This window comes from Chiloscyllium plagiosum, unplaced genomic scaffold, assembly GCF_037043375.1.
Source record: "Chiloscyllium plagiosum isolate Xiang-an unplaced genomic scaffold, Cpla_swu_hap1 HiC_scaffold_10, whole genome shotgun sequence".
NCBI lineage: Eukaryota > Metazoa > Chordata > Chondrichthyes > Orectolobiformes > Hemiscylliidae > Chiloscyllium > Chiloscyllium plagiosum.
In genome coordinates, this window is record NW_028270148.1 from 43512721 (window position 1) to 43540700 (window position 27980).

Below are 27980 nucleotides of genomic sequence, written 5' to 3' on the forward strand. Positions count from 1 at the left end.
GTGTTTAACTTCATCAGTCAAGGTTGCAAGGTCCAGATCATATGAGTTGAAACTTTATTGCTGGAACAGCGCAGCAGGTCAGGCAGCATCCAGGGAACAGGAGATTCGACGTTTCGGGCACAGGCCCTTCTTCAGGAATGAGTTTTCCAGATTACTGGTTTCCCAATGGCAAATGCCATAAAAATGAGTAACTGCTGCGAGGGGTTCAATTTCCAATTCCGTTAAGGATCAGATTGTGGAAGGCCAGTCAAAATACCAATGGATAGCGTGATAGTTTTAAATGAATTGCAAAATAGGGACCTGGAATCTGCGGTGCATTGAATTGTGTTGTTGCTTTTGTTGTATTTTGCGATTACAGCTTCAACTCACATGTTGAAGGTATTGTCCCTCTTTATTCCAATAACTGACTCCTTTATATATACTGCGACATTAGATTAGATTTTTAGATTAGATTACTTTACAGTGTGGAAACAGGCCCTTCGGCCCAACAAGTCCACACCGACCCGCCGAAGCGTAACCCACCCATAATAGGTCCATCAACTTTAAAACGTTGTCTGCCTCTTTCTCTAATGAGTATTTAGAGTATTGACATTTTTCTCGGTGATCTGTCGGCGGTGTGTTAGTGGAGGTCACATTTGCTTCTAAATCACAATGTCCATTGATTCAAGTCCCAGTCCGGGATTAGAAATTGAAAAGGAAAATGATTTCGGGCTCATGTTTCAGTGTAATAGTGGAGTAGCCCAAAACATAAACCGCACTCGCAAGAGGTAGGGAGTTACCCCCCACAGTACAGGCCCACAGTGTCCCCGCATCAACAATAAACCGTTGGCCGGTGATCCGGAAGCAGTCCCGCCGGAACCGGAGGTTGGCGGCATTTGAGCCAAGATGGCGACTATTTTGCGTAGTCTCCGTGCCGTTTCCAGGGGCAGATCGTTATTCCGGCTGTATCAGGTAAAGTTTGACTGGTTTTTCTTTTGCACACCCTCCTCTCAATCCCCGAAGTTTCTGTGATGGTGTTTCGTCAGTCAGGAAGCGGTCAGCACGTAGCGTCCTCGAGACCCTGCAGGAAAAGGAGAGTTTCGATTCTGTCGCGTGGATCGCTGAGCAGACCGTCAGAGACAAAACGTAGCTTGGTTGTTGGTGAGAAGGACACTGGCCGTACAATCTTTCATGGATGCTTGGCCTTTGTGCACCACTGCACGGTGTCCTCGATGTGACTGCACTGGTGAAGAAACTGTTACACATCTACTAAAATGTGCCTTTGCAAAGAATATCTGGCAAGACATGCAGTGATTTTTGTTGAGGTTCGCTCAGAGCAGTTCTGTGATTCAGTACTGTGTGCTCTACGGGGCTGTTTTCAGGGACTCGCACTGAGACAAGCATTGACTGTGCCTGGAAGACCACCAACTCGGTGAAAGACAGTCTTCATTCTGCCTGAACCTTGTTGATCTCCCAGGGTAAAGAGTTGACCGCAAGCAAATGTTGCAGTTTGGTATGTTCGAGGTCCAGCATTAAGTGCTGAAGGATGCATTAAAGCCAAGGTGCAGTGCGGAACGATCACCATCTAAGGTCCTTCTGCTGAAGTGTAAACTGAGTCTATTCAGTTACTGGATTAGTGGTGCGGAAAAAGCACAGCAGTTCAGGCAGCATCTGAAGAGCAGTAAAATTGACGCTTCAGGCAAAAGCCCTTCATCAGGAATACAGGCAGAGTGCCTGAAGGGTGGAGAGATAAATGAGAGGAGGATGGGGGTGGGGAGAAAGTAGCATAGTGTATAATAGGTGAGTGGGGGTGGGGATGAAGGTGATAGGTCAGGGAGGAGGGTGGGGGATAGTAGCAAAGACTACAATGGGTAGATGGGGGTAGGATGAAGGTGATAGGTCAGAGAGGAGGGTGGAGTGGATAGGTGGAAAAGAAGATAGGCAGGTAGGACAAGTCATGGGGACAGTGCTGAGCTGGAAGTTTGGAATTGGGTTGAGGTGGGAAAAGGGGAAATGAGGAAACTATTGAAGTCCACATTGATGCCCTGAGGTTGAAATGTTCCAAGGCGGAAGATGAGGCGATTTCCTCCAGGCGTCAGGTGGTGAGGGAGCAGCGGTGAAGGAGGCCCAGGACCTCCATGTCCTCGGCAAAGTGGGAGGGGGAGTTGAAATGTTGGGCCACAGGGCGGTGTGGTTGATTGATGCGGGTGTCCCAGAGATGTTCCCTAAAGCGCTCTGCTAGGAGGCGCCCAGTCTCCCCAATGTAGAGGAGACCTTATCGGGAGCAACGGATACAATAAACGATGTTGGTGGATGTGCAGGTAAAACCTTGATGGATGTGGAAGGCTCCTTCAGGGCCTTGGATGGAGGAGGTGTGGGCGCAGGTTTTGCAATTCCTGCGGTGGCAGGGGAAGATGCCAGGACGGGAGGGTGGGTTATTGGGGGGCGTGGACCTGACCAGGTAGTCACGGAGGGAACGGTCTGTGCGGAAGGCGGAATGGGGTGGGGAGGGAAATATATCCCTGGTGGTGGGGTCCGTTTGGAGGTGGCAGAAATGTCGGCGGATGATTTAGTTTATGTGAAGGTTGGTAGGGTGGAAGTTGAGCACCAGGGGGGTTCTGTTCTTGTTACGGTTGGAGGGGTGGGGTCTGAGGGTGGAGGTGCGGGATGTGGATGAGGTGCTATGGAGGGCATCTTTAACCACGTGGGAAGGGAAATAGCCTCCTTCTTTAGAGACTGCAATCTGGTGTGTTCTGTGGTGGAACTGGTCCTCCTGGGAGCAGATATGGCGGAGGTGGAGGAATTGGAAATATGGGATGGCATTTTCGCAAGAGGTAGGTTGGGAACAGGGACCCCACCCCTCCAACCATAACAGGGCTTCCCATGTGGTTAAAGATGCCCTCCAACACATATCATCCACATCCTGCACCTCCACCCTCAGACTCCACCCCTCCAACCATAACAAGGACAGAACCCCCTTGGTGCTCACCTTCCACCCTACCAACCTTCGCATAAACCAAATCATCCGCCGACATTTCCACCACCTCCAAATGAACCCCACCACCAGGGATATATTTCCCTCTCCACTCCTTTCCGCCTTCTGCAAAGACTGTTTCCTCTGTGATTACCTGGTCAGGTCCACGCCTCCCAACAACCCACGCTCCTGTCCTGGCACCTTCCCCTGCCACCGCAGGAATTGCAAAACCTGTGCCCACACCTCCTCCATCCAACGCCCTAAAGGAGCCTTCCACATCCATCAAAGTTTTACCTGCACATCCACCAACATTGTTTATTGTATCCGTTGCTCCCGATGCGGTCTCCCCTACATTGGGGAGGCTGAACGCCTCCTAGAGAACATCTCTGGGACACCCGCACCAGTCAACCACACCGCCCTGTGGCCCAACATTTCAACTCCCCCTCCCACTCTGCCGAGGACATGGAGGTCCTGGGCCTCCTTCACCGCCGCTTCTCACCACCCGACGCCTGGAGGAAGAACGCCTCATCTTCCGCCTCGGAACACTTCAACCCCAAGGCATCAATGTGGACTTCAACAGTTTTCTCATTTCTTCTTCCCCCACCTCAACCCAGTTCCAAAACTTCCAGCTCAGCACTGTCTCCATGACTTGTCCTACATGCCTATCTTCTTTTCCACCTATCCACTCCACCTTCCTCCCTGACCTATCACCTTCATCCCCACCCTCACTCACCTATTGTATTCTATGCTACTTTCTTCCCACCCCCACCCTCCTCTCATTTATCTCTCCACCCTTCAGGCACTCTGCCTGTATTCCTGATGAAGGGCTTTTGCCTGAAGCGTCGATTTTACTGCTCTTCGGATGCTTCCTGAACTCATGTGCTTTTCCAGCACCACTAATCCAGAATCTGGTTTCCAGCATCTGCAGTCATTGTTTTTACCTGGTCTATTCAATTAGCTGACCGTCGCGTTGTCACAATGTATGTAAATAGTATCCTGCATGAATAAGAAGTGCCTTTGTTTTTGCAACTGCAGGAAATGTCAAATTCCAATGTTTGTTTTATTTTGATATGCAATGACTGTACAAAACTACTTTCGTAGCTGTGAGCATACTTCATTCAGAAAAAAAATTTCTGTATGTTTTTCAAATTAAAAAATCATTATCGCTCTCCATAGTTTTAAACACTGCTGACCTTCTAACTATATTTATTGACCTCTGATTGACTGACAATTAGGAATTACACCACCTTCACAAACATAAAACAAAACTGTAGATGCTGGAGTTTTGAAGTGTAAACAGAAATTGCTGGCGAAACTCAGCAGGTTTGGCAGCGTGTGCAGGTAGAAAGCAGAGTTAACGTGTCCACTCTGAAGAAGTCACCAGACTCAATGCTAACTTTGCTTTCTCTCGACAAATGCTGCAGACTTGCTGAGTTTCACCAACAATTTCTGTTTTTGACATACACAAACATCTTCAAGCTGTTCATCTTCCATAAGAGCAGCAGAATAATACTCTTCTGCTATGTTTCCGGATTTCCATATTCATCAACAATATCCAGGTGCTATTGATTGGTGTCTGCTTCAATCAGTTCTTTGAGAATAAAATGTTCCACTTGAGCATTACACAATATAACTGTTTCGAGGATATTGAGTCATTGTGAAAATTAAATGGGGATATTTTCTGTAATTTATGCTATGAATTGGTCAGATTGTTCATTTTCATAACTATACCACTTCTTTTGCTGTTTGTTTTAAATCTCTGATGTTTCATCCTCTATCAGCAATCACTGGTCATCTAGTCTCCCCCTTCACTTTATAACTTTAAAACCGTTGATCTACGTAATCAATTCAGCTTTTGTGAAACAGCCAATATTTCTTTCCTATTTGTATTTTCTCTTAACATCCAAGTGAATTTGTAATGTATTGCACCCTCAATATCCTTCTTATAATGTGAAACCTAAAACTGTACATAGCATTCCAATTGTTATCTCACTAAGGTTTTCTATCTTTTCACCACTTTGATGATTGAAGCTGAAAATCACACAACACCAGGTTATAGTCCAACAGGTTTATTTGGAAGTACAAGCCTTCAGAGCACTGCTCCTTCGTCAGGCATCTCGTGTGGCACGATCATAGGACACATAAATTATAGTAAATCTCCAAGAAGATCGTGCATATTGACATGTTTACTATAAATTCCTGTACTATGATCTTGCCCCACTAGCTACCTGTTGAAGGAGCAGCGCTCTGAAAGCTTGTACTTCCAAATAAACCTGTTGGACTGTAACCTGGGGTTGTGTGACTTTTAACTTTGTCTACCCCAGTCCAATACCTGGCACCTCCACATCTTGATGTTTTAAATACTTATACCCCTTCTGTGGCCTTACTTGAATGTTGTTTTTAATGTACACTCCATGTTATTCAACATCTCCTTTGCTGTGCCCAAATCTACCACTTCATACTTACATTTGCTACTCTTTTGCCTATTCTACTATATTTGATTTGTAATTTTGATCTTAGAATTATTAAGATGCCTCTTAGTTCAGTGTGATCAAGAAATTTGGACACATTCCTAACTCTACACCTAGATATTTGGTTTACTCAGTTGACATAAGCAGCTCCAGAACAGAACTCTGGGAAGGTGCTACCTACCACCAAACACTGTTGGAACTGGATTTTGTTTTTTTTTGGTTGAGGTGAAAGAGGTCTGATCAATAGAGTGCCCACTGTTTCATCTTAGTGAATCAAACATCAGATTTCATTCATGGACATCCGATGAGAAGGCAGCCATGCAGTAGTGCAAAGGGGATGGATCTCCATGTGCTTTTGGAAATATAGGCTGGAATATCATGCAGCTGTGTTTTATCATAATTATGATTAGGTGAGGACGGGTAAAGACTCCCCTGTTAAGCCATTCCTTGTTTGACAGTAACAGGTGTTGGCTTTAGAATTTATAGAGGATGTATATTCTAATTCTTCTGTGTTTTGAGACAATGAAGACTTTACTCAGACAGGTTCCCTTCATCTAAACAAAGAACAAAGTAAGTTTATTAAAACTCTGTTCCCCAAGCTAAAAAAAGACGAGGTAATGCACACCATTCATATGATCACATGCATTTGCCTAAGCTTGCACACCTGCACAGAAGTAGAATTGGAAATCCATGAAAGTTAAAGCAAGGGAGCATACGTTTAGCTGGACCTCAACTGGTCTTGACAAATATTGACTAGCTGTTTCTAATTATTATCTCTTCATCTTGAGAAATGTATGTTTGAGCACACATTGAAAATTGACCAACTGAAGACTCCGAAGACTCCATTCCTTAGATCAATGCCAAATCTGTTTCCAAACTGTAAAAGATCAATTCCTGTACCTTCTGGCTGAAATCAGCTCTCAGACCACATAGATCCTCTTCACCCATTTCTGTCAATGTAGGTATGTGAAAAGATTCTGAAAAGTATCGTTCTCATTTTAAGTATGATTTGTGGCCTTGCCAAAGTGCTCTAAAGCAAATTTCTTTTCTTACATCCCAGCCTTTTCTCAGTTTGATTCCATCCACCTCCAAAACTTGCTCAATCCAATGCTCTAATCATACACATTATTATCACTGATAAGCTTAACCTTATTTAATGTTTCTGAAGAAGGGTCACTAGACTCAAACATTTACTCTGTTTTCTCTTCACATATACTGCCAGACCCGAGTTTCTCCAGCAATTTTTGTTTTTGTTTCAGATTTCCAGCTTCCACAATTCTTTGTTTTACATGTTTCTTGATGCCTGGCCAAACTGTACTCTTTGTAAGGTACACATTTATTCACATCAGTCTTCAACAAACTGTCTGATATCTAGAACCTAATCCTCTTTACTTCCAACATCAGTGGCTCGCCCTTCAGCCAGTTTGGTTTTGTCCTCTGGGACTTTTTTTGGAAACCACACCTCATTGCTTTCAAATTTCCAACACTTAATAGTGTTGATGCCGCTGAAAACATTTCTTACTGCTTAGTGTTCACCATTTCCTCTTTTCCTTTTATCATTCTCAAAAATATCTGTCGCCCTGGAAATGCCAATTATTAGAAGGCATCCAGTTGTTGTAACTGAATCTCCAAGGACTGTCTTTATTGAGGGAGGTAATGTAACATTGTTGAAGTGCTATTGTTTGAATAAAGTTCAGTTCTTTAGGAAGTTAAAAAACGTATATCTTATACTTCAGATTCTTTGATAAATGTATATGAATAACTTTTTAAAAGAATCGCTTTGACTTTCAGGCTAATCGAATTCCAGTTTTGAATTATGCCAGCCACAATATGATAACCGTACCCCTTTGGTAAGTTCATACCTTTCAGCTGACTTCAGAATAAGAAAGCTTTTCTAAAACAATATGAATAGAAACAAAGATAAAGAATTCTTTATTTCTTTATAAATAATTCTTTTATTTATGCAACACACATGATATTAGTATAGAGTATTTGGAGATCAAACCCAAATTCAGAGAGACACTGGAGATGGGAGTTTCAAGGTGGTTTACTCATTTTAAGGTTTTTTAAAATGTGTCTGTATGTTCAGTTGTCATTAGTGATATTATGACAACTGATTAGGTGGAGTCACTGTGGAAGAGTGTGATGCTGGAAAAGCACAGTCGGCAAGGCAGTAGCTGAGTAGCAGGAGGTTTGACGTTTCAGGCATATAAGCCCTTCATCACTCTGCTCAGGTTCTAAGAACACCTGGGTAAATATCAAGAATGAAATTTTCAGTAATGTCTTATGTTTATTATGTTTCTGCTGTTTGTAGTTAAACTTTCTCATACTCATATTGTCAAACAAATCAATAGAAATAAAATGTATAGTGTCATTGATTTTTAAGGGGGCACAGAGATGCCTGCTTTAAAATTTAAACATCGCCTGCCAGTTACCTAGCATTTTTCATGGCAATGTTCACTAGTTAGTCCACTTGCCAACCAATCAGTACTCCTCTCGTGCAATATAAATGTGTGTTTTCCCTTTGAAGTAATGCTGTTGTTAATTGGCTAGGTGAGTGTGAGATGAAAACCTTTGATAAAATATGTATTTTTCCCACCAGTACTCAGGTTCTGTACCAGATATCTGTTTGGAGTATCAAATGTTTATGCATTAAATAATAGCCATCTGACCTGTATTAATGGGTTGAAGAAGTTGTTGTCATAATGATATTGGTGTAGCAATTGAGAGACATAGGTTCAATTTACATACAGTTTAATAAAATCTGGAATTGAAAGCTAATACCAGTAATGATAACCATGGTAATTATTATCAATTGTCGTTTTTTTTTTAAAACTATCTAGTTCACTAATGCTCTTCAGGAAAGGAAATCTGCCATCCTTACCTGGTCTGAGCTCTGTCATTTCAGAGCCACAGCAATGTGGTTGACTCTTAACTTCTCTTTAACTTCTCTTAACTTCTCTGAGTGACTGGAAAGTCACTCAGTTCAAGGAAATTGGGGATAGGCAAAAAAGGCCTGTTAAAATACCAGTGATGCCTACATCCAATGAAAAAAATTTAAAATAGTATAATTATGTTAACAGTCTGTCCTAATGATGTTGGATGCATATAACCTATTAATATTGCTGGATACATAAAATGCAATGTGTGTAATAATCAGATTAGTTCTGATCGTTATTCACTAATTGTATTCATGAAATGTAAGCGTTTCTGCCTAAGTCCACAATATTTGCCCATCCCTATGGTGGTAAACTAACTTTTTGAATCACTGCAGTTTTTGGGATATAAGGACACCCACAGTGCTGCCCTTTTTGTAGCGGTTTGATACAACTGAATGGCTTGTTCAGCTATTTCAGAGGGGAGTTAAGAGTCTGGAGTCACATGTAGGCCAGACCATAGAAGGTAATCAGATTTCCTTCCCTAAAGAATATTAGCGGGCTTAATGAATTTTTGCAACAATTGGCTGTGACGTGGTCATTGATTTTAAAAGGGTCCCAGCGATGACCTGTCTGTTTTAAAATTTAAACATCGCCTGCCAGTTAACTATCAATTGGTGCATTTTCCATGGGAATGCTAGGCGAGCCTTGAATTCAAATTTCACCATCTACTATGATGGGATTCGAACATTGGTCTGGAATTTTTCTAATCCAGTGACATTATCATTTGTTCTCCCTATATTTATTCATTGTATCTCTAAGTTTGCTGGTCCACTTCTATTCAATCATGAACACCAGTATTTAATGATGGCCTAACATGACACTGGCAGTGCTTTGAATTCAAAGGAATCGAATTAGGCCTTTTCATCTTGAAGACTATTGTTTCTGAACAATGTGCTGTGTATATTTCCTATTTGTAAAGGCTGGATATTGCCCAATTCCTGCTAGGGGCTGTCTTGCTTCATTATTGGAGGAGTTGTGAATGAATACATGATGGCACAGGAATTTTTTTCTTATGTAAAAGTCCCTTTTCTGTCACCAACTCTCCTGTCATTCTAGATCAAGCAATATTAACTTGCATTTATATATTGCATTCAATGTACTGATCCAAGGCATGTAATCAGACAAAATTCGCAGAGCCATAGATGTAAGCTATTTGGACATGCGTTCAAAAATTCGAAAGTGGTAGGTTTTAAGGGCCAACTTAAAGGAGAGGAAGTCTCGACAGCTCTGGAACCAGTGGGGGAGCACAGGAAATCACAAGAGGCAGGTGGAGGATTGCATAGATTTGTGGCTTGTAGGGTAGGACAGGGTTACAGACTTGGGTAAAGCCGATAAAGAATTTGAGGATGATAATAAAATTATGGTTGCTTAACTGGGAACAAATAAAAGGCTCAAATGTGATGGGTAAACAGGAGTAAGAATACAGGCTTATGGAAGTTTGGAAGCCACAGAGAAACGTATTGAAAAATGAGTTGGGAGGCAATGCAAGCATGATTTCTTTGTTCGTAGTAGCAGATGAGCTGATATAGGGGCATAAACAAGTAATATTAATAGGCAGAAGTAAATTGAGAGAATATGGAATGGGAATATCACACTGGGCTCAGAGGTCACCAAGGTGGTGGTTTTAATTTTGTTCTATTCACTCATGGAATGCTGATGTTGCTGGCTGGGCCAGAATTTATTGCCCATCCCTAGTTGATCTTGAGAAGGTTTTGTTTTTGTTTCACTTTCTGTCCCTCAATATAAGTCTGCCCTGTCACACAACATTTATTAGGGGAAAATCACTATCCTTTTGGACTAACCTGGTATTGTGTGATATTTTAGTGTGCTACTAAATAATTTGCAAACATTCTTTGCAAAAATGTCCACATCTCATCATTACCTTTGATTTTACAATGTAATATTTCACTCAGTCAGTTGTCAACAAGTTCTTTTAACAGTCAAGAGTGTGGTGCTGGAAAAGCAGAGCAGGTCAGGCAGCATCTGAAGAACAGAGGAATCGACATTTCGGGCAAAAGCCCTTCATCAGGAAGGGCTTTTGCCCGAAGCGCCGATTCTCCTGCTCCTCAGATGCTGCTTGACCTGCTGTGCTTTTCCAGCACGAGACTCTCGACTCTAATCTCTAGCATCTGCGGTCCTTACTTTCGCCAAGTTCTTTTAGCATGCAATTTGCTTTAGGCACTGAGTTTAAAGCAGTACACAGCAAAATTCTGTGGGGCTCAAATCATTAACAGCAATGCTATTTGGTACACACTCTGCAATTTGAATTTCTGTACTAAAGCTAGTCTTAAGGTGAAGGTGCCTCTTATTGTTATTTCAGTCTCTCCTTAGTTTTCAATGTGACAGGCCTCTCCAGATATTAATAAATCTTGCTTTAAACTGCCCTTCCCACACTTTTGTTCATCTTTTGAACTGCTGCAATCCATTTGGTGTAGGTACGACCACTCTGTTGTTCAGAAAGGAGTTTTGAGATTTTGATGCAGCAGCACTGAAGAGATGGTAATATATTTTCGAGTCAGCAGACATTAGTTTAATGGTGTTACCTCTAGACTACTCCCCCCACCACCACACCCACTCCAGTTACAGGCTTCGCCCCCACTCCCAGCTCCACACCTACACCGGGTCCTAGCTCCCAGCCCTGCCGAGTTTTCACCATCCCCCCAGATCTTCCACTTACTGAGGACGAACAATCAGTCCTCAGCAAAGGCCTTACCTTTATCCCCCTCTGTCCACGCATCAATGAATTTAATACGCATCGTGACGTCGAACACTTCTTCCTCCGCCTCCGAGCTTACTTTTACAATCAGGACTCCCGCCCACCTTCTGAGGATCCCTTCACTCGCCTCCAACACATTCCATCCACCTGGACACCCCGCACTGGCCTATTACCTCCCCTCGACCTCTTCATTTCCAACTGCTGCCGAGACTTTTACCGCCTCAAACTGTCTACCCCCTCCCCCATTCCAAACTCTCACCTTCACAACACGCAGCCCTCCACTCCCTCTGCTCCAATCCCAACCTCACTATCAAACCAGCAGATAAAGGGGGTTGCAGTGGTAGTCTGGTGCACTGACCTCTACACCGCTGAAGCCAGACGCCAACTCGAAGACACCTCCTCTACCGCCCCTTCGACCGTAACCCCATCCCCCATCACCAAACCATCATCTCTCAGACCAGACAGAACCTCATCACCTCAGGAGCTCTCCCACCCACAGCTTCCAACCTCGTAGTCCGGGAACCCCACACCGCCCGATTCTGCCTCCTTCCCAAGATCCATGAGCCTGACCACTCTGGCCAACCCATTGTCTCAGCCTACTCCTGTCCCACCGAACTCTTCTCCACCTACCTCGTTACTATCCTATCCCCCCAGTCCAGGAACTCCCCACTTACATTCAAGACACCACCCATGCCCTCCACCTCCAAGACTTCCATTTCCCTTGCCCCCAATTGCCTCATCTTCACCATGGACATCCAATCCCTCAACACCTCTGGCACGGTGGCACAGTGGTTAGCACTGCTGCCTTGCAGCGCCAGAGACCCGGGTTCAATTCCCGCCTCAGGCGACTGACTGTGTGGAGTTTGTACGTTCTCCCCGTGTCTGCGTGGGTTTCCTCCGGGTGCTCCGGTTTCCTCCCACACTCCAAAGATGTGCAGGTCAGGTGAATTGGCCATGCTAAATTGCCCGTAGTGTTAGGTAAGGGGTAAATGTAGGGGCATGGGTGGGTTGCGCTTCGGCGGGGCGGTGTGGACTTGGGCCGAAGGGCCTGTTTCCACACTGTAAGTAATCTAATCTAATCTAATCTAATCTACCATGACCAGAGCCTCCAAGCCCTCCGTTTCTTCCTCTCCTGACGTCCCCAACAGTACCCTTCCACTGACACTCTCATTCGGTTGGCTGAACTGGTCCTTACCCTTAACAATTTCTCCTTCGAATCCTCCCACTTCCTCCAGACGAAAGGGGTAGCCATGGGCACCTGTATTGGCCCCAGCTATGCCTGTCTCTATGTCGGCTCCGTAGAACAGTCCATTTTTCATAGTTGCACCGGCACCTCTCCCCACCTCTTCCTCCGCTACATTAATGACTGCATTGGCGCCACCTCATGCTCCCGTGAGGAGGTTGAGCAGTTCATCAACTTCACCAACACATTCCTCTCTGACCTTAAATTTACCTGGACCATTTCTGACACCTCCCTCCCCTTCCTGGACCTCTACATCTCCATTAATGATGACCAACTTGACACTGACATTTTTTACAAACCCACCGACTCCCACAGCTACCTGGATTATACCTCTTCCCACCCTACCTCCTGCAAAAATGCCATCCCGTATTCCCAATTCCTCCGCCTCCACTATATCTGCTCCCAGGAGGACCAGTTCCACCACAGAACACACCAGATGGCCTCCTTCTTTAGAGATCACAATTTCCCTTCTCACGTGGCTGAAAATGCCCTCCAATGCATCTCATCCACATCCCACACCTCCGCCCTCAAACCCCACCACTCCAATCGTAACAAGGACAGAACCCCCCCCCCCCCCCCCCCCCCGGTCCTCACTTTCCACCCTACCAACATTCGCATTAACCGCCTCATATGCCGACATTTCCGCCACCTCCAAATGGACCCCATCACCAGAGATATACTTCCCTTCCCACCCCTTTCCGCTAAGACCGTTCCTCCATGACTACCTGGTCAGGTCCATGCCCCCTATCCAGCCACCCTCCCGTCCTGGCACCCTCCCCTGCCACCGCAGGAATTGCAAAACCTGCGGCCACACCACCTCCCTCACCACCATCCAAGGCCTCAAAGTAGCCTTCCACATCCAGAAATCAATGGCATTTATTGGATCCGTTGTTCCCGATATGGTCTCCTCTACATTGGGGAGACTGGACGCCTCCTCGCAGAGCGCTTCAGGGAACATCTCTGGGACACCCGCACCAATCAACCACACTGCCCTGTAGCCCAATATTTCAACTCCTCCTCCCACTCTGCTGAGGACATGCAGGTCCTGGGCTTCCTCCACCGCCATTCCCTCACTATCCGAGCCTGGAGGAAGAACACCTCATCTTCCGCCTCGGAACACTTCAACCGCATGGCATCAATGTGGATTTCACCAGTGTCCTCATTTTCACCCCCCCCCCCCCCACCTTACCCCAATTCCAACTTTCCAGCTCACCACTGTCCCCATGACCTGTCCTACCTGCCAATCTCCCTTCCCACCTTTCTGCTCCACCCTCCTTTCTAACCTATCACCTCCATCCCCACCCCCATTCCCTCTTTGCTACCTTCTCTCCAGCCTCCCGCCCCCATTTATCTCTCCATCCTGGAAGCTACCTGCCTCTATTCCTGATGAAGGGCTTTTGCCCGAAACGTTGATTTTCCTGCTCCTTGGATGCTGCCTGACCTGCTGTGCTTTTCCAGCACCACTCTGATCTAAACTCTTGCCCCAGAGACCTATGTAGTGTTGCGGGGACTAAAGGTTGACATTTGGCCTTTAGCATGGCCAATACACCTAACTTGCACATCTTTGGACTGGGAGGAAACTGGAGTACCACACAGACACAGGGAGGATTTGCAAGCTCCACACAGTCGCCTGAGGCTGGGATTGAACCTGGGTCCCTGGCACTGTGAGGCAGCAGTGCTAACGACTGAGCCATCATGCCACCCACTGAGCTGTGGGTGGCGCTGTGGGATTGTCCCACAGGCTGACAAGCAGGGAGCAGGCTGGGGAAGGGGCAGGGAAGGTGGATTCAAGTCCCAGCCCTGCTGCAATCCCAATTCATTAATACTGCAAGAGGATGGTGATTTTCCCCTAATAATGTTGTGTGACAGGGCAGACTTATATTGAAGGATAGGGAGTGAAACAAAAACAAAGCCCATGCCCACTTAACAAAACCAAATGAGTGCCTACTACTGGATTCCCTTCCATCCAGCACTCTTCAAACATTCCCCTACCCCAAAGAAAAAAATACATAGTTGGGAGGAAGTTGATCTGGAATCTTCAACTTGCACTTTGAACATTATGATGTCTTATGGCATTAGGTCAAATACAGGTGAGGAACCCTCCTATTGACTACGATGTATTTCCTTCCTTGGCTGATGAATCCATGTTGACCAATAGTTGGAAGAAGCACTGAAGGTGGCAAGGGTGCAGAATGTAATCAGGTTGGAGGATTTCAATGTCCATCACTGAGTGGTTCAGCAGCACGACTGATTGAGTTGGTTAAGTCCTAAAAACCACCAAGAGTAAGTGAGGGAACCAACAAGAATGATAAACATACTTGATCTCATCCTCAACAATCCCATGTTGCATCTGTCCATGACAGCATCAGTGAGAGTGACCAGCGCACAGTCCTTACAGAGACAAATTCCTTCCTTCACACTAATAACACCTTATGTTGTGTTGTGTGGCACTGTCATCATGCTAAATGGGACAGACATTGAACAAATCTAACAATTCAAGACTGGGCATCCATGAGGCATTGTGAGCCATCAGCAGTAGCAAATTCTTCTCCTGTGCAATCTGGGGGGCCCATCATATCCCCCACTCTACCATCACCATCAAGCCAGGGGATCAAACCTGGTTCAATGAACAGTGTAGGAGGGCATGCCAGGAGCAGCACCAGGCATTCCTAAAAATGAGGTACCAACCAATGCCAAATTGCGTAAGCAGAAAGTGATAAGACAGAACGAAGCAATCCTAGAACCAACTGATAAGATCTAGGCACTGCATTCCTGCCACATCCAATCATGAATGGTGTTAGACAATTTAAACAACTTTGGAAGAGGAGGCTCCACAAATATCCCCATCTTCAATGATGGCAGTGCCAAGCACATCAGTGCAAAAGGCAAGGCTGAAGAATTTGCAGTAATCTTAAGGCGGAATTGCTGAGAGGATGATCCATCTCTGCTTGTTCCAGTGGTGTCTCATGTCACAGATTCCAGACTTCAGCCAATTCAATTCATTCCAACTGATATCAAGAAACAGTTGGAGGCTCTGGATACTGCAGAAGTTATTGGATCTGACAAAATCTTCGAATAGAACTGAAGACTTGGGCTCCAGAACTTGCTGCATCCCTAGTCAAACTGTTCCAGTTTTGCCCTCAGTCAAATAGTTCAATACTTTTCTGGGTGATTTCTGACTTTTGGACATGCACTGTTTCAGCACCTGAGGAGATGCAGAAGGTGAACGTTGTGCAACTATAGATGAACATGCCCATTTCTGACGTAATGATGGAGGGATAGTCATTGATGTTTGGGCCTAGTACAATCCCCGATACACTCCTGAAGAGATATCTGAAAGTCTGAAAATTAAATGTATAGATCACACGAGTGGATAAATTATCTATGTTCGTTTTGATTTCAGTAATGATGATATGCTGTTGTCGGTAAAGCAATGATTGTTTTTCCCTTCTTCTGATCTGGTGAACCTGGATTTTTTTTATTAGGACATTTTCTTTTGAGTTTTCTTGGTTATTTTTGTCTTTCACTCACCAGTGGGAAGGCTAAGGACAGATATTTTCAGTGGAGGTTTCTGATCTCTCTGCACTAACATTTGAACAAACTGCAACTGGACTAATTCAAGTGCTGTTGTCAGGCAACATTTCCTCAGAAGTTGGCTCAGTGATGTATCAATCTCACTACTCGAACAGCAACAATGTCTTAGACAGCTAAAAATGTGCACCACTTAATATTTTGCAAAAAACACTCTTGGTATTCTAGCTATGTAGCAGCCCAACTTCTGTTTGATTTATAATCCAAAAAGAAAAATATGTGGACCTTTACTCTGCTGTTGTAACTTTAAGTATGGTTGAGTTTTTGTAAAGTTCAGATGTTGTGTGTACACAAAGTTAATAATTATATAATGCAATATCTTTATTTAACAGTGGTAAAAGACCAGCATTGATGCTGTCAACAGGAATCTATATGAGGTGTCCACATTATAGCACAGCTCCTCTGGTAAGATTTCTAGCAAGTTTTTGTAGTTGTGTTTGGTGCTTTACTTAATCTATAGAATCTGTCCTGTATAATTTTAATTAGAGTCTGTTGATGGGGAGAAAAAAAGACATACAGTCAGAGCTTTTGTCTTCCAGTCATCAGACAGATGCAGGAATGTCAAACTTCAAAGGGAGCAACAATTTATACTACATAAACGAAGGGTGATGATTGGTTGTTGAAATGTTGCCCTGGAAAATGTACCAAGAAACCTGTTCCCCAGACTTTTCCTAATTCCATTTTACAGTAGAAGACAGTTCCCTGTGTTTGTGTATCTCTAGCTCATTTGCAGGTGTAAGTGTGCCATATTGTACACAAGCTGAAAAATATGTTGCTGGAAAAGCACAGCAGGTCAGGCAGCATCCAAGGAGCAGGAGAATCGACTTTTTGGGCATAAGCCCTTCATTCCAAGAAGGGCTTATGCCCGAAACGTCGATTCTCCTGCTCCTTGGATGCTGCCTGACCTGCTGCGCTTTTCCAGCAACACATTTTTCAGCTCTGATCTCCAGTCCTCACTTTCTCCATATTGTACACAAGGCTGATAACCAATTCAAAATTATCAGTGTAATCTATGGCATATTCAGGATTATTCAGTCTGCACCCTTCTGTCCTGTCGTGTAAATTGTTCTTCATTTAGCAATTTGGCATTCTTGCATCTGTACTGATGAATATAAGAGGAAAAGCTTTGACAATGTTTTTTTTTCAAGCAGTATTCAAATTTTATGTTACCAAATAATTATTAGTTGATTGTCATGAAATCTAGACCTAAAGTTCAAATATAACATCAATCAAAATAGAATTTTTAAATTGTACATTCATCATACCCTATATATGAATTATTTTATGAGAAACAGAAATATGTGAGAACCTTTTCAGAAAATGCTGAGTTTGAGTAGAAATATGAATAATACCTCTGTATTTATAACAATGTATCTTGGGCATGTACATCTGTGGAAGTTACGACACAATCAGTTCAGTAAGTCCATCCCAAAGTTACCTTTGATGTGAAGAAATATCATACCACGTTTTCTCACCCTATTACCAAAACCTTCATCCAAACATGAAAAATCAGAGGGAATGTAGGTTCCAACCCTGCTTTGGAAAGCCATGTTTTGAATTTCTTCCTCTGGTGAGAAGCACAAAAACTACATGCACTACACTAATTAATATCCTTTTAAGGGTTTATATAGGCTCAGAATTTCCCCTCTGGTTTTGTATTCAATATTTCTAAAGACAAGTTTTGAGATTATTAGTTTGAAATACTGCCTTTAACACCTGTAACGCTATGTCTCCATTGGTCTGTCTTACCAATATTTCTTACCAACTTCCTAAATTGGTCTCATCTGCAAACGTCAAAACAAATATCTTTAAATCTTATATCCAAATCATTGATATTTACAGTGAATAGTCTTTAGACATAGATGGCAGAATAACTTTGATGACAATATTTTCAGTTTATTGAAAATCATTTTAGTTTGCAGTCATTCTGGCAAATGTACAAGTAAGAAATCTTTATTTGTTCAGTTTTCATTACCCGTCAATGCTTCAAAATCACCCATTTTGTCAGACTAAAACTTAACATAGTTGTGAAGCTGTTCTGCAGTGTTGATGGTGCAACTTTTAAATAAGTTAATATAAAATTCTGCTGATGCCTTACCTGCTTGTTTCAGGTTGGGATCACGATACTCAATTTTTTAAAGGAAGGGTAAAATGTTTCCGGTGTTTTGGTCAAAGTTAGTTTCTCAGTTAACATTACTAAAATAGATTGACTATTTTTTATTTGTTGGAATCATGGTATTTACAAATTAACTGTTGTCTTTACCTAAAAGACTCTGAATACATTTCAAAAGTAATTCATTTTCTGCAATACATTTTTGGAATATTCTGTGGTATGAAATGTGCAATATAAAGAAGAAGCTATGGATGATTAAAACATTTTCTAGTTGCCTCTGTTTACTTTGTACTTTATATATCGTGCAGATTTAAATCTGTCATGTTTTGAAATACTTGCTCCTTTGAAACTATGAGACTTTTCACTTTAAAGAAGTTGTCTTTGTAATTAATTATTTTGTTTGGATGCTTTATGAATTTGTTATTGCAGGTAGCAGTAACAGATGAGCCTGATGCCCTATATAGGAAGATTTCTGTGTTGGTAAAGGGCCATGATAAAGCTGTACTGGATAGCTATGAATATTTTGCTACACTTGCTGCTAAAGAGCTGAATATCACTGTTGATAAAGTGTAAGTACATTGTTGTTCTTACAAGCAGCATTTTGTATCTTTTAGAATTTAATTTGTCAAATGGATTCTTTTCAAAATTGCACTTGCTTTCCTTTCATTCAAAAACAGTACAATGACTCAGGCAATAAATCTTCACCCTCCAATTCTTGACTTTTCATGAGTGGGGAACATTTCGCCCTATTTTGTCTGTCCAGACATCTCATGATTTTGAATGCTCCATCAGACCTCCTCTCAGCCTTCTCTTCTCTAATCTATGTTCATAACTGAAATCACTCATCCCTGGAGCCATTCTTATAAACTACTTTTGCATTCTCTCCAGTGCCTTCACATCCTTTCTAAAGTACAAGGTACAGGATTACAATGAGAAGCCAGGAGAATGGCACACAGTGAGCTACTCGTTTGGACAGCTCACATAATCATTAGCTGAATGGCCTCCTCCTAAGCTCTAACAATTCTGTCATTCTGATTCTCTGATTTTTAAATATCTTACAAGCAATAAGTCTGTATTTTTTGATTTTGTGATTTTTTTCTTACCTCATCTCTTGATTTAGCTCTTTTGTCCAAGTTTGGATGAAGATGAATAAAGTTAGGAGCTGAGTTGCTCTCACTGTCCTCAAATGAAGCATCAGTGATAAGGCTAGATATTTTCTGATTAACCTGTTCAGAGATGTTATTACACATCTGTGACGCAGATGGACTTGAATCGTGTCTCCTGGCTCAGAGGTAGGGACACTACCAATGCACCACAAGAATCTCAATAGTGATCAGGTTACTGCTCTGTGATTATCACTTGACACCGGCCATCACAAGTGATGACAAGACTAAGAAGTTGGCAATTGCCCAATTAAAATTGTCAAGCACGACAAATCTGTCACATTGTTGGATAGGCACCAGTATAATTGATGTACTGGAACCTTGGCTAGGGTGTAGTTGGTTCTGGAGCAAATCGTCAAAGTTCATTGTGCTTTTGATATCATACCATTGTGCTGCTTTGAATTACTGCTCAACATACATGACTACTGATTTGCCAGCTGAAGGAACACAATTGGTGATAATTAGCAATGGTGTTTCAGAGTCTATGTTGAGGAGCCCCAGGGTGACTCCCTGTCAATTATATGCCACTATGCAGTCATCTCTGCAGGTTTGTCTTCACCAGTGGGACAGGACATACCCAGGGATGGTGATGGAGCATTGGATTAGGGTGCACATTAGGTTGACACAGTGGCTCAGTGGCTAGCACTGCTGCCTCACAGCGCCAGGGACTTGGGTTCAATTCCAGCTTCGGGTGACTGTCTGTGTGGAGTTTGCACATTCTCCCCATGTCTGTGTGGGTTTCCTCCGGGTGCTCCAGTTTCCTTCCACAATCCAAAGATGTGCAAGTTAGGTGAATTGGCTGTGCTAAATTGTCCACAGTATTCAGGGATGTGTAGGTTGAGTGCTTTAGTCAGGAGTAAAATGTAGAGGAATGGGTTTGGGTGGGTTACTCTTTGGAAGTTTGGTGTGGGACTTGTTGGGCTGAAGGGCCTGTTTCCACACTGTAGAGATTCTGTGGATCTAAGGTTCAATTTGGTGAATATAATGGAGTAAGACTGTTGGATGATTATTCTGTGGAACAGTGCTCCCAATTTTGGCTCAGACTAAATAAGGGGCACTTTGATGAGTTGATAGGACAGGATGTGCCATTGTAATTTCATCTGTATGTCCACACCAGCCTGTTCAGCATTATTCTTCCCGATTTTTTTCCGAGCAGTTAGTTATAATTGAATGACTGGGTAGACCATATCTCTGGGCAGTTAAGAAACAATCACAGGTCAGGCTGGCAAAAAATGTGTTTTTACAATCCAGTAGTTTCCTGGTGACTATCATACATACTAGCAGTATATCTTGTGTCTGCTTTGCCATTTTTGATACTTTATGTGCAGGTCTGGAACATTGATTTTCACTTTATTGATTTTACAAATGCAAAGTCTTTTTTGGGAAGTTGATTTGATTTTTTGAAATAAAACTTTTTTTTTTAGGTATGAACCTGTAAAGAAAATTGATAGAATGACACTTCTCAAATCTGTTCACATTTTCAAGAAACACAGAGTACAGTATGAGATGCGAACATACTACAGATGTATAGAGGCAAGTAAAAAGCAAAATATCAGTAAAATCTGCGATGTAGTAAAAATCCATAAAATTTCAGCTAAGACAGAAAACATTCCAAGTTCAAATAATTTTGAACCATTCCATGGAATGAAAGTGAATGTAATTTTTGTGATTATATCGAATTCTGTTTTTCTCTGGTCGTCTTTTCACTTACTTAGAGCAACATAATTGTTTGATCAGAATTTTCAATTCCCGGACAAGGCTGCATTTGGGGAAATTCTTGGCTAATAAACTCAAATCAGGAATGTCTCCTTTTGGGTTTGGGTCGGGAATCTGCAGAACATATTTGGGAATGAAATAGCATGCACTATTTCTCACAATGCAGTTTTTTCACAAATTTAAAGACCAGAATTTTTAACTTTTTCCATCGACTTAACAGTTCCCCGCTGTTCTAATGAGTTTATCTACTTGAGCATAACTGTATCTAATTTTAACAATCCCAAAAGGACACTGATAGGTTCAGGGAACCTATCTAAAAGGGTGCTTTACTGCTCCCAAAAATTCCACAAACTTCTCCTGGTAAGTGTAAAAGTGCACAAGATATGTTTTAGACATGCCAGTTAGCAGGAATTGGATCTGAGTGAAGACGACTGCATTTTAATTTGTTGCAGAAATTTAAAGTTTGGAACTTTCTTCTCCACTTATAAAATCTAGATCTACTGATCACTTTTAATTCTGACTTTGATAGTACCTTTGTTTTGTATCCCTTAGTTTTTTTGTTAATCAATGGTGGTTTATGAAGTTGGGACACAGATCAGTAATAATCTCATTAAATGGTGGAAAAGACTTGAGAAACTAAATGTTTATTCATGTTCCTGTATTCCAGTATGATATGGCTCCTTATACAGCTTGCTGATATGTTTTAATGCATGCCTGGAAATACTCTCAACCCAAGAATTAATAAAAATGTATCAGTGGCTAGGCCAGCATTTGTTACCCTATCCTAGTTGCCCTTGAAAAGGCGTGATGAACTGTTGTCTTGAACTGTGCAGTTTATGCGCTATAGATAAACCCACAATGCCATTAGGAAGAGATTTGCAGGAGTTTGACCCAGTGACACTGAAGGCACAGCAATATTTTCCAAGTCAGGATGGTGTGTGGCTTAGAAGGGAGCATGCATGCAGGTGGTGGTGTTACAATGTATCTACTGCCCTTGAAGATCCATTCATAACATGTAATTCTAAACTACAATCAGAGAAGGAACATCCACGGCAGAGATGTTCCTTATGTCCATGGTCATATTCCTTATCTTGGGTGGGAAACTGCCTTCATTATCAACAGCAATTGCTTTAATTGCAGAATCCAACCCATCATGTCTTTTATCCTATCGTGCTCATTAGATATTCTCGTTTACTCGTCAGCCTGCTTGAGTTGACTCTCATTCATATTTTTAATCATTCTTGTAGGCGAAAGAAAATGGACAAATTCAGTCATGTTTAGTGAATGGTAAATGACAATTGTGATTAATAGGCCCCAATAATTGCATCTCAACCTTTTCTCCCTTCCTTTACGGCAGTTTTACTCTGTTCTTCAAAGATAGTCAGTTCAGTCAACTTGCATGCTCAATTATCTCACGCACAAATTAGTTTGTTATAGTTAAAACAACAACCAGTACATTTAGTTCAGTCAGTGAGACATTTGCTATGTTTTAAAATATTTCTAAATGTATTTAGCCAATCTGTTCTCACATTCCATCATCGAACTACAGTGCCTAACTTTGAATGCTAACACATCTCACATTTTCCATTCATATCCTACCAAGCGTTTCATAAGAATTACACTTAATTATTAATAAAAATGTGCTGTGATTTCTGGCATAAACAGCTGGACAGGACATTCTAATAACAATCCAAATGTGAAATTTCTTGGTAGTTGATATGTGCAAAGGTAAACTTGCTGTCTGTTATAATGAGTTAAGATTATCTGCAGTTTGAGGTTCTAGCTGTGACAGCCTTGCCTTTTCAATATCAAGGAGACAATGTTTCATTTTCTGCAGATGTAATCTTTAATTTTTTATGCAACCCTTTTTCATTTTATAATGTCACATACCCACAGCTGACAAAAGAACAGGCAGCCTTACTTCTAAGCATTTTTAACTGTCAGTTTTAGCAGGCAGGAAAAAAAAAATCAATTTCTTCCCATTTAGGATAACTGCAAGTATGTGGTTGATTGACTTCTACCCATCACATAATGTTATGACTGGAAATTTAGTAAAGGTGTCCTTCTGTGATGTTACTTTACTATACTATGAGATTCACGCTCCAAAGTGCTGCTTCCAAATGCATGTTGTTCACCAGTCAGTTTCCTTACTTTTTGTCAACAGGTCTAATAATCAGAATTTGTTGTCTTTTGTTAATTAATTTTTATAGTTTTTCTTAGAGGAGCAGATCATACTGTTGATTAGTGAGGTGCCCTCAACTCCTTTTAAAAATTCTTCTTTTGGGGAAAAGTACTTTACTGGTGCCTAATACTTTATGTAAAACATAATTGAATTGAATGTATCACATGAGGGTGGTTTAGAAATCTTGCTTGCTGTAAGATTGAAGAATTTCAGCTTATTTTTAATGCTTTTTTTTTGCTAGATCAAACATTTAACTGGAAGCTCTGCCAATGTGTACTTGGAATATATCCAGCGCAATCTTCCAGAAGGTGTTGCAATGGAGGTGACCAAGGTCAGTCTTACATTGGTACTCATACAATTATGTTTTCTGTCATGTAAATCTTAAATTAAAGAAATTTCTTTTCCTTTTCAGACTTTGATAGAAAAGCTACCAGAACATATTAAGGAACCTATTTGGAGAATTCATTCTTCTGAAAATGAAGGCAAGCCAGATAGTTAAAGTCCATGAACATTCTCCTATAACTGTTCATTGTATCTATTTTAAAACATCTTACTAAATGAACTCTTGTCAAAGTTTTTCACTTTTGTGTTGGAATATCTGGTCTGTGTATCCTAAAATAAATTTTTTTTAAAAACTTTGCATTTCCCTAGACTTATAGGCAGCACCTGTTAGAGCTCCGAAAGCACAACAACTTGGTAATATATTGGAAAGTAATGAAATGTTTAGGCATTTGTCCAAGTAACCTGAATTAGAAATGACTAAAAATCAATAATTAGTTGTTTGCAACTAACGTTACCTAGACAATAGTTCAGAGGATGACTAGAGATTAATGTGGTGACGGGGGAAGGGAGGAATTAACTTGCTGGCTGCACTGTGTGGCACAGGTTGGTGCTATGCAAGTATAACTACAAGAATTTCTGTCTCATCTCCAATGTATTATTTATAATAATTAGGGTTTCATTGTTAATCACTTGGTATACTGACTTTGTTTTGGTCTGTAACTTCAGTGTACTTGTGGAAATTGCCCTTTTGACATAACTGATAATTGGAGGAACTAACTCATATTTAGCCACCATGGCTGATGTTAAATGCAACCTATGTGGAGACATGAGACAATATGTTTTCAGAGGCAAAGCAATAACTTGAAGTATACATTAAACAAGATGCTGGGTTGGTGTGGATTAGCAGGGACAGCTAAAGGCTCAAATATATAATTCCTTGAAGATGCATATAAAACAGGATAAAGCCCCAAATAGTCGATAGTATCTTCAATATTATAAATAGGAGCACAGTATCTAAACAGGAATTGATAAATTTGTGTAAGACAATGGCTAAGCCAAAGCTTCAGGATTCTATGTAAATTTGGATACACATAGAAAGAACATAATCAAATAACTGGTATCAACTGGGTGAATTTCTGTTTTGACCAGCTAGTCATATTACAGTATGTGCGTGACTATTGCCATCAAAAGGCAAGACAAGTAAGGACTGATGCAATGTATTGAAAAACGCAATAAAAAATTGATTAGGAAGGAGTCAATTTGGAAGTGATTAAGATTTTTTTTTTAAAAAATGGAGTATGGTTGGCTGCCTTTGCTATAGTAAATGGTTGAGGTAGAGGTCTTTATACTTTAAGTGAAAAACTGGATAATGTTTGAAGTAGGAGATAACAGCAAGACAATACAAATGTTCTTTAAATCGCTCTTAATAAAGAGCCAACAGATATGTACTCTAAATGGCTTCTGTGTTGTAAATCTTAAAATGTATCGCTGCTATGCCTGCAGTAGTATTTATTTTGCCAGTTGTCTTTTTTCATTCATTCTCAGGAAATGGTTATGATGTCAAGGCCAGCATTTTTTTTCGTACGATCTAATTGCCCTAAACGATTGCAATAGCTTGAGAAGGCTTAGATTAGATTACATTACATTACAGTGTGGAAACAGGCCCTTCGGCCCAACAAGTCCACACCGACCCGCCGAAGCGAAACCCACCCATACCCCTACATTTACTCCTTACCTAACACTACGGGCAATTTAGCATGGCCAATTCACCTGACCCTGCACATCTTTGGACTGTGGGAGGAAACCCACGCAGACACGGGGAGAACGTGCAAACTCCACACAGTCAGTCAGTCGCCTGAGGCGGGAATTGAACCCGGGTCTCTGGCGCTGTGAGGCAGCAGTGCTAACCACTGTGCCACTTACTATCAGTCAGTTTGACAAACTAGGCTCTGACAGAAGGCAGCTGAAAAACAATGAGTTTGGTGCGTGGTTGGAGACACGTGGTTGGTGCGTGGTTGGCCTTTTTGAAAAGTTTAGCCATCAGATTAGCTTTTTATTAAAATAATGAGGCTTTATGTTCACTCTTTACTGGTGGCTTTGTCTTCTTTGACATTTCTAGATTTTGATTTAACTGAATTGAACTGAAATAGATTTCGGGAGATGTGAGGGAGTTCTGAAGAAAGGTCACTGGACCAAAAACCATTAACACTGCTTTCTCTCCACCTATGCTGCCAGACTTGTGTTTTCTCAAAAATTTCTGTTTTTGTTTGTGACAAGGAACTTGTTTTTACACAGCAGAGTAGTATTGACCTACAAATCACTGCTTTTGTTAGTGGTAGGAGAGGCAATTAATAATTCCAAATGGAAATTAGATTGTCACCTGAAGGAAATCATCTCCATATCAGGGCTATGGAGATAAAGCAGGAGAATTTGACTTAAGGATTACTATACAGACAAGTGGCATGGACTAAATGTCATCCTTTAGTAAGATTATGATTCCCAATTCAGATTTCTCTCATGGCTACGATTTCTAGATTATTGTTTTGGCTCAAGGGTACCAGTCCAACAACATACCCATATGTAAATATCAAATTTCTCTTTTCCCTTTTCTAATGAATTTCATATTTTTGAATTAGAGTTGGAATGTAACTAATTTCAAAAATATAGACAGTTGATTTTCTAAACAGATTTTAATGCACATTTATATTAGCTGGGTGATAAACTGCCTGAGAAATACAATATGCTGCTATCTGAACTTTTCCACAATTTCCGATCTGGAATTAAATTTCAGGAAACAGCTTACAAAGATCATTATGCATCATGTTTCTCTTTATTTATATATAAAAAGTTTCTGCACTTATGTACTACTTTTAACATTGCAAAACTAGTTAATCGGACTAATGAAGTTAAAAGTAAATGTGAAATAATTGCTTTATGAATAAGGCCATTATTATTTAAGGAAAAAAAATCAGCTAGCAGCTTAAATTAGAAGAGTCTGCATATTTTAAATTGAGAATTATTTACTTCAGATGGCAGATGTTCATATCTTATTTCTACATCTTGAACATGTGCAATAAATTTTACGAGTACCTTTGAAATGGAAGTTGTGTGCACATAAATGGATATTTAACTAGATCCCTCAGTATTTCAATAATTTATGAAAATGTTTTTAAAATTTAGACAACAGTTTTGGTTAAAAACAGTACATTAAACTCCCTCCTTTCTTTGCTCAAAGTTGGTGATTAAATAAAATCAAAAAGAAATTCTCACATTTTGCTGAGATGATTTCTGATGGAGTGGGATGTATTTTATTATCTAAAAGAGAAGCTAATCTGTGTATTTAAGTGAGACAGAAGATGCCAGATTTCTGTATTTTGAATCCATAAAAGTAAATCCTTAAATTTTAAGATTTAAAGATTTGAAACTTTTGAAAATATTTCATGGGCTTCTATTTTTCCATTTGTGTTTGTAATTAAAGGAAGTTTTAAAAGATAGAAGAACATTACCAAAGTTTGAGCTAGTACTTGTATTACAAACAAACTTAAAACATTTCTAAGCCAGTTGTAGGCTAGCTGAGAATCTCATAGCTGAAAAGAAACAGTGAAGTTTCTTTTGCAACCTTAATTTAAATTCATATAATCCTACTCTACAATATGTCAAGTATTGAAAGCAGTACATTTTTACTGTGTTCAAAACTCTTGTTCACATTTAGTTTATATATTTAGATTCTCAGCATTCTTTCCGGTTTATTTGATTTCTTTGATTGGGCAAAAACTTGGCAGATAGGAAAATGTGAGGTTATGCACTTTGGTAGGAAGAACAAAGGAGGGTAATATTATTTAAATGCAGAAAGACTGCTGAAGTTTATGAAAGAAGGATTCGCAAGCCCTCATGCGTGAATCACAAAACACCGAGCATCCAAGTTCAATGGGTAACACGGAAAGCAAAATGGAATGTTGGCCTTTGTTTCAGAGGGAGTGGAGTATAAAAGTAGAAAACAGTTGCCAAAATTGAGGCACTAGTCAGACCAGTATGAAAGTTAAATAAGGGGGGCAAAAAAGGAAAGACATACTGGCATTGGAGGTAGTCCAGAGAAGGTTCACTAGGTTGGTATAAGATTTGGAACAACTGTCTTATTACAAGAGGTTGAGTAGGTTGGCCTTGTATTCAATAGAATTTAGATGAATGAGAGGTGACCTTATTGAAACATACTTGATTCTTAAGGGACTTGACAGGGTCAATGCAGAAAGTTTGTTTCCCCATGAGTAAGGACCAGAGGACATAATTTCAGAGAAAGGGGTCACACATTTAAGACAACGATGAAGAGGAATTTACTCAGTAGTGAATCTGTGAAACTCTTATCACATACGACTGCCAAGACTGAGACAGATAGATTAGTTAAGGAAATTGGGTTATGGAGGAGAAGAGGCAGAAAAATGGAATAGAGAGTTATCAGATTAGCTACGATCGCAGCCATGAACACCTTCCACTCCAATGAAGTATGGTTTTATGGACCTATTGTACACTAAATTGATATTCATTAATGTTTTCACTATATACCATTGTATGTTATTTCTCAAATAAATCTAATAGGAAATGTTTCCAGTGTAC

General features: G+C 41.1%; 1 protein-coding gene across 1 annotated transcript; it reads left to right on the forward strand.

Annotated features, from left to right (window-relative positions):
* The first annotated feature begins 852 nt into the window (after positions 1-852).
* On the forward strand, positions 853-27970 carry mrps10 (mitochondrial ribosomal protein S10). Its single transcript, XM_087991301.1, has 7 exons — positions 853-951; positions 7216-7274; positions 16246-16318; positions 18456-18595; positions 20614-20722; positions 23329-23418; positions 23500-27970. Exons 1-7 carry the CDS (start codon positions 886-888, stop codon positions 23584-23586), a joined length of 624 nt encoding a protein of 207 aa, XP_087847427.1. The 5' UTR covers positions 853-885; the 3' UTR covers positions 23587-27970.
* Positions 27971-27980: the final 10 nt, after the last annotated feature.